General features: G+C 36.4%; 1 protein-coding gene across 1 annotated transcript; it reads left to right on the top strand.

The window, feature by feature from the left end:
- The first annotated feature begins 2161 nt into the window (after window positions 1-2161).
- LOC145780626 (uncharacterized) lies at window positions 2162-3676 on the top strand. The gene has a single exon (XM_082592252.1). It carries the CDS (start codon window positions 2162-2164, stop codon window positions 3479-3481), a length of 1320 nt encoding a protein of 439 aa, XP_082448378.1. The 3' UTR covers window positions 3482-3676.
- Window positions 3677-8399: the final 4723 nt, after the last annotated feature.

The raw sequence follows: 8399 nt of genomic DNA, 5'->3' as shown, positions 1-8399 counted from the left end.
CATCCCGGATGCAGACCCACGGCTGGAAATTATTGCAATTAAAATCGAACACCTAACTGTATGCAGTATATATAACCCACCCACCAACGCATTTGCAGGTGACCAAATAAACTGTATTTTCAATAACCATAATAAATTATTAATTTGCGGTGATTTCAATGCCCACCATGTCATGTGGGGGTGCAACAACAATAATAATAGAGGGTATGCTCTACTTGAACTAATTGAAAATCATGATGCAGTAATCCTCAACACCACTGTTCCCACCCACATGTCTTTAAATAAGCCGGAAAACCGATGGAACACTCTAGACCTCACTATTGCTTCTACTTCCCTTGGGCACAAATGCATCACCGATGTCACCAATGAATTTTTGGGTAGTGACCACTGCATAGTCGCTACTACAGTCAATGTTTCTTCTCCAGATAATGCAAAGTTTGTACCATCATGGGCATTCCAAAGAGCTGATTGGGCAAAGTATTCCAAATTATGCCAAGAAAATCTAAATTCTTCTGTTGTCTCAAATGATATAAATACATTCAACCAAAACCTCTCCAAAACTATCCAACTCTGCGCGTCTATAGCAATTCCTAAAACCAAACCATTCAAATTAAATGGCGTTCCATGGTGGAATGACGATTGTAAACGAGCAGTAAGGAACAAAAAAATAGCACTACAACGTCTTCATCGTACCAGACACCCAACAGACATCCAAGCCTTTAAACGCCTCCGAGCAATTGCCAGAAAAACCATCATCCAAGCAAAAAAAGAAAGCTGGAACAATTTCTGCTGTTCCCTCGATAGTAAAACAAAGCTTGACAAAGTGTGGAAAATTATTAAAAAATTTTCAGGCATAAAGGAAACCAAAAGAATTTCCACTCTTGCCACCAAAGCAGAAAGTGATACCAACAAAGCCAACATCCTTGCAGATCAATTTCTCTCAGTTAGCAGCTCAACCAACTATTCAAAAACATTCCGTGAAAATTCCAGTCGTTCAATTTCGAACAATCTACAATCAAAAGTGGCAACCCATTTCTACAATAAATCTTACAATTCACCCCTGCAAATGAACGAGTTGAAGACAGTCCTAAAAGGTAATAAAAACACTGCCGCAGGAGCGGACGGCATTTATTATCAAATGTTATGTCATCTACCCCCTTGCAGTTTGAATATCCTCCTCAACTTCTTTAACTACGTCTGGTCAACAGGTACACTGCCACTCAAATGGAAACATTCAATCATCATCCCAATTCATAAGCCAAACAAACCAACGGGTATACCCTCCTCCTACAGACCAATTTCTTTAACCAGCACCCTTTGCAAAACTATGGAGAAAATAGTAACTAATCGCCTCAGATGGTATCTAGAACAAAACAATCTACTCCATCTTCAACAGTCTGGATTTAGAAAAAGACGTCGAACGACAGATCATATTATCAGACTCCACGACACCATCCAAAAATCTTTATCTTGCGGTGAATCAGTACAAACAGTATTTCCTGACCTTGAGAAAGCTTATGATATGGTCTATCACGACGCAGTCCTCCTAAAACTATATGACTTAGGGACTAAAGGAGCCATGCTATCTTGGATCAAATCTTTCCTGTCAAATCGTACTTTTCAAGTCAAGGTTGTCAAAGCTTTATCTACCACAAGAAAACTAGAAAACGGAATTCCTCAAGGCAGCGTTATTAGTCCATTACTATTCAACGTAGCGATCAACGATTTACCAAACTTAATTACCTCTTCTACAGCACTTTTTGCAGATGACTTCTGTTTTTGGAAAACAGGTGAAGACATCTCAACTCTGTCTAATATAATCAAATCTGATTTTTCAAAAACCAAAGACTGGTGTGATAAATGGGGCTTCAAGATCTCCGCAAACAAATCAGCGGTTGTGCTGTTTACAAACAAACGTAAATATGATCCGTGTACACTCGAAATAAAAAAATCGTTAATCCCCATCAAAAAAGACTACAAATACCTTGGAATCACATTTCAGTCAAATGGAAAGTATAGCATCCATGCTAAACATGTTGCAGAAAAATCCAAATCAAGACTAAATGTTCTTCGTGTACTGAAGGGCACAAACTGGGGAGCAGGAAAATCAGCACTGCTTTGCATATACAGAGCCATAATACGATCGGTTATTGAATATGGTATGGAAGCATATTTTGCCACAAACAAAACCACACTCCAACCAATTCTGACATTACAAAATGAAGCTCTAAGAATATGCTCTAGAGCAATGAAAAGTACCCCAATTTCAAACCTACAACACTACTGCAATGAATTACCCTTGTCACTTAGATACGAGCAACTTTGTCTAAACTACAAAGCCCACATTCTGACATTTTTACGCCACCCAGCACATGACATCCTCGAGAAAAGTTTGCCAAGAAATTTGATCAACACAAGTAACTACCAACCATTCCATTCCCTCACCGAGACAATAGACACGAATATTACCGTAAACCTCATCCAAGAACCATCTATCCCACCCTGGGAAGTCTATATACCCACAACTGACTACACCCTTGTAACTGAAACCTCCCAGCTTGACCATCCAAATGCCATCTCTGGTATAGTCGCTGAGCACCTCACAAAAAATTACTCAGACTTTCTCAACATATATACAGACGGATCCAAGACCAACACGAAAACCGGATCTTCCTTTTTTGTAAACCGCCATGGAATAAAACGCTGTTTCACAATTAATAGATCCGCATCTGTGTTCAGTGCCGAACTGTTTGCAATAAAGGCTGCACTTATATGGATAAAAGAGACCAAACAAAGTAAGTCGGTCATCATTAGCGACTGCTTAAGTGCACTACGGACGATTTCAAATCCAACTTGGACAAAACACAGCTTAATCAATGACATACTTCTGCTTCACTCCAGCATTATATCAAATACAACAAAAGTAAAGTTTTTATGGGTTCCTAGTCATGTAGGCATTCCTGGAAACGAAACTGCTGATTTCTTAGCAAAACTTGCTGCAGGAGCCATACCAGCAATACCAACATCAGCCATTACCCCCATCTCCGCAAACACAAAACTCAGCCTAAGTGAAGTCAAAAACCTCACCAAAGATCTAGCTCTGCAAAAATGGAATAATCATTATATAAACAGTACCACAGGCCAACTCTACAAATCTATATATCCTGACACCAAAAGTGCAGGAACAAACAAAGTGCCTGACCATCCAACCGTTTTTAGACTCATCACCGGTCACTGTCGTTTAAACCAACACCTCTTCAAGATCGGATGCCACACTTCTGGACTATGCGACACATGTATGACCCCTGAGACTGTGAATCATTTTCTATTTCATTGCAGTAAATATGCAACTCAAAGGAAGTGTCTTGAACAAAATCTGAGCAAGCATGGAATAAACATATCGGTGAAAAATTTTGCTGAAAATCGTCCAACTACTACACATCTGCTGGCTTTTATAAACTCCTGCAATAAGCTCATTTAAATTATTGTTTTAATCACTGTAATCATCCATGTTATACTGTAGTGCACCCGTGTCGTGTCTGCTCCCAGCCAGAGATCGATCGCTTTTTACATTGATTCAGCGTCTTTGGACATTGAATCGGTGTGGAAGGCGATTGATTTGCTGGCTGGGCTTTCCTTATTTTGTTTCAGTTTGTAACACCAAGCGTGCAATTCCAAAGAAGTACCTGACTTTCGTGGGCCTAACCTCCTACAAGAATTTCTTTTCCACTAATGATATGTTTAAACTATTGTATCGTATTATGTTGTGTTGTGTCGTATTGCACCCTTCACTATGCCCTGTTGTGTTCTAACTGTGCTAAATAGCTATTATAATAATGACTGTCGCTAAAAGACCATAGATGTTGTAAAGCGACATAAAACCAACCATAACAATCAATCAATCATGTTGAAGTAGCCTAGTAGGCCTACACTTAATTTATAAGTGGGCAAAACAAGATATTTAGTTTATTTTAGAGCTTCGGCAGAGAGTTTTTAGCCGAGCAACGTGATTAAGTTTAACATAATATTCAAGTTTATTACATTTGTAGAAATACAAAACTACCCAACAAATTAAATATCGAACGTTTTCAACATCACAAGATGTCCTCTTCAGAAATAACATACATACAGTTTAACTACATCTGAATAAAATACAATGGTTTACTAAGTCTATAAACAGGTAAAAACAAAAATTACACAGTACTTCTGACTAGCTCAAACTCAACGATATAGGCACTACGAGAATCAAAACTTAACTGCATCAAAAGGTTTTTAACAGATCACATGATGTGTCAGAAAGGCAAGGTGTGAAAAAACTAATTTTAAAATACAGAGAACAATAAAGATGAGTCGGAAGCATGCAATGGTCTGTTCAAAAGTGGATTGTTACGTTTTATGTACAAGGCTTCTAAGGTCTTATTTTATTTTATTCGGGGTAACGTACTTTAACTGTAATTTGTTTATCTTTTTACTGCTTCGAAGTTGAATTCGTAGGAGATACAACCTACGAGTTTAAAGTTCTACTTTTATTGGTAGCTTCAGTTATTACATTTGCTACTTTTTTTAGGGAAGCTACTTTGATGTGGAAGAAAATATCCAACTGAAAATTCAAAGTTTAGCCGATATACTTAAATCTTCTAGCTTTAGTTTTGGCCAAATCGGCAAGTACGATACATCCAGTAGCATAAGCTTGTCACAAGATTTCCTGAATGAATTGAAAAATCAAGCACACAATCAGTCAGTTCATATCAGCTTTGTTATCTATAAAAACGCCTTGGGTAACACAGAGGTGACGATAGAGAACGATGAATTTGGTGATGAACCTGTTACCACAACACAGGGGATGCTTGTCAGTAACATAATCTCAGTGGCGGTACAAAATGTTAGAGCAAGCAGCTTAATCACACCGTTGATGATTCGTCATCAATCATCCATAATGAATGCATCAGCTTTGACAAAAATTTCAAAGTTAAACTTAAACTCCAGCAATCAGAAGGAACCTCTTGAAGGTACAGCAAAAGCATTAGTAAGTAGAAAGACCACTGGAGGAGGTTCTTACAAAAAGGAGGAGTATCTTAAATGTGCATTTTGGGACTTCAATTTGCAAAATGGAGAGGGAGGGTGGTCGAGCGCAGGATGCGTCCTTGTAACTCTTTCTGTTAGAGATGATATACTTGATGCAAGTTGTCGTTGCAATCATATGACCAATTTTGCACTTATTTTGGTGAGTATGGCAACTATGGTTCTCAGTTATAATTGTATTCAATGTATTTTTATATCACATTAGCAATCGTCAAATAGATATCGTAACACATCTAATTGAGACGTGATTGAACGGAAAAAAAGTGCTTTTGAAACTGAGAATTGAGACAAGTTTCTCTTATTTTTAACAACAAGAAAAATATATTTAATGTTTGTAGGCTACAATGCTTGCAGACTACATAGCTTGCAATAGTGTTTCGCAAAAACCCAAAAACAAAAGCGCTATGTTTAAAGCATCTTGCCATCAAACTAAGACCATGGACATTCACTATCAAAAAACATCTGATAAAAGAAAAAAAAAGTATCAGGTCAGGTCCCACCGGTAACAGATGTAGAAGATCCATCAATTAAGAAATGGTTTTGGCGTCCGTCGGACCCCGTCGTCATTTAAATGTTACCTGCAGCGTCTCAAAGCCAACTGCAGAAAAATGCCCCCTTTGAAAACAATTGAGCAGTGTCATTCTTTCGTGTTTCAAAGAAATAAATTCAAATTAAACAACCGTTTAATACAATGAAAGCAGTTGTATTGCAATTAAAGCCTCTTTTGTTGAATAATTGACTTTGATTAAAATATTATTCAGTTAAGTTTAACTTTGTTCCACTTTGCAAGGCTTAGTTATGTCGTGTAGAAACACTCAGCTTGTTAATGCGCGTCCCTTAGTAAGTTGTCGTCTTTTTACTGTCTTGTGACGTCATTTTTTAAAGTTAAGAATTCAATAAACGTGAGCTTATAAACATTAACCCGATTCTGTTAGAAGTTGTTTACAATCCAGTTTAACGTTTTATAGGACTCGTCCATTTTTTACGAACCTCTCTATTTAACTCTCATCACCATTGTGGGTTGTAGCCTTTCCATTATTTTTCTTTTAGCAGCATTGCTAATAAACTTACTACACAGGTAAGCAAGATTAATCATAATTAATTGTGTTATTTTTAAATTTTCTTAGTCGTAACGCCATGTTTAAAACAATTATCAATAATTTCAATAATTTAGTCTATATCCGAGAAAGATAATGTGTCATCTCTAACACATTATTGGAAATGCATCACTGCTATATCATTTTGTAAATAATGGAAAGTCTTTTTATGAAAGTGTAAAATGCATATCAACCATTTTAAAGTATTAAAAATATAACTCATCTTTCTCATGTGGCCTATATCACAAGTGTGTTATCAGCTATAGCAGCTTGAAAAATTCAGTCTTGTCTGATTGTTAAAATGAATTTAAAGTATTACGTAAAACATTTGTGAAAGTTTAGCTTATATAACCTACAACACAAAAAAACATTCGAATGCTAGTGAAACGTATTATTCATTCTATGGTAAGTATACACTTGACAACTCAAGTACTTCTTACGCAGACAGTTACGAGTCAAACTATCACAGCAAGTTCTCATGCACCTTTGCGCCAGTTTGCTCATGTTGAATGTAGCTTTTTTGTTTGGAATTGATCTTAACGGAAACTACACAGCTTGTTTTGCCACGGCTGTATTGTTGCATTATGCGGTTCTGGCATCTTGGTGTTGGATGCTTGCGGAAGCAGTGTTTTTACAGCGAACTGTTTCGCTTTCACTGTTTGACTCTGAGAGAGGAACCATCTTCATTTGGGTTTCTTCTGTGCTCTGCTACAGTAAGTCATTAACCTTTTGCACACAAAGATTAATTAATGCAGAACTACTGTCAAATTTTTGCAAGAAACACATAATAAAGAAAAGGCAGGTTTAAGTGTATAATTGTTATCGATAAATGCTAAACTTATCACGTCATCAGTCTATCACGTCATCAGTCTATCACGTCATCAGTTTATCACGTCATCAGTCTATCACGTCATCAGTCTACCACGTCGTAATATGGCGTCGTAATATCGTCGTAATATGACCTGTCATATTGCGATAATGAGTTCATTTGTTGATATGTAAAATTAAAAGGTGATGTAAATAACAGCTGTGGTTTTTCTTATGCGTTATTGTAAACGCAGTAATTTTTGATTGATAAATAACTTACTGCACGCATTGTCGAACCTCAAATTCTGCAGTTCTTCTTTTGTATGACGTAAACGTAAGTGTATTACGAAATAGTTAAAAATTGCATAATATCACCAATATTTTAAATTTCTTCGGATATAAATGTTAAATAGCGAAAATGATGATTAAATATAGTCCTAGTGTGATAGTTCCTAGCACCATATGTTTGAGCAGATATGTGTGTATCGATACCGATGATATGATTGTCAACATACCATTTTAATCTAAAAAAAAAGTAAAACGTTTAATGGATTTTTACTAGATTTATGGCTTGGAATTGTTCTTAATTTTAATTTCCATTATTAGAATTAGCCATTTTCTACATGTAACAAAAATGTACAGTTTCTGGCAGAGTTTTTGCTTGAATTAGATTATTTGTTAAATTAAAAACTGCAAATTCGTATGCGAAACAAACAGTTGAAGGTTAAACGTTTTGATTCTAATTTTATTCATCGTAGTTTATTGTTTGGTCGCTCTGCTGGGAAGTCTTCTTCCATGAATATTGTCTATTAGAACATACCATCTGTAAAAGACTATTTTGGTGTCAAAAATTTTTTTTAAATTTTTTTTACAGTGGTCTATATTAGGGTGGTGAGAAATGCATTGACAACTCCAGTGACAAATCTCAAATTTTAGCAACCACTCCAGAAGTAAATATCTCTGAAATAAAACATGCAATTGGTCAGATCAAACGAAATAAAGCGCCTGGTGAAGATAATATCACGCCTGACCTAATTAAAGATGAAGAAGAAACAATTTCATCACCTCTTGCCCATCTGTTTACGGAATGCATTAAAACAAAACAAATTCCTTCCAACTGAAAGAATGCTATCATCATACTTCTTCATAAGAAGGGAGACCAAAAAGACTTGGGAAACTATCGTCCGATTAGTCTTCTTCCAACAATTTACAAACTTTTTACCCGAGTAATTACCAACAGAATTGCTAAAGATTTGGACTACCACCAACCGAGAGAACAAGCAGGTTTTGGGGAAGGGTTTTCAACCATAGACCACTTGCATACTATCAACCAAGTAATTGAAAAAACAAACGAATATAACATCCCCCTCTGCCTTGGACTAATAGATTATAAAAAAGCGTTTGACTCTGTTG

Source organism: Aplidium turbinatum, chromosome 12, assembly GCF_918807975.1.
Source record: "Aplidium turbinatum chromosome 12, kaAplTurb1.1, whole genome shotgun sequence".
NCBI lineage: Eukaryota > Metazoa > Chordata > Ascidiacea > Aplousobranchia > Polyclinidae > Aplidium > Aplidium turbinatum.
This window is presented reverse-complemented; position numbering and strand designations above follow the sequence as displayed.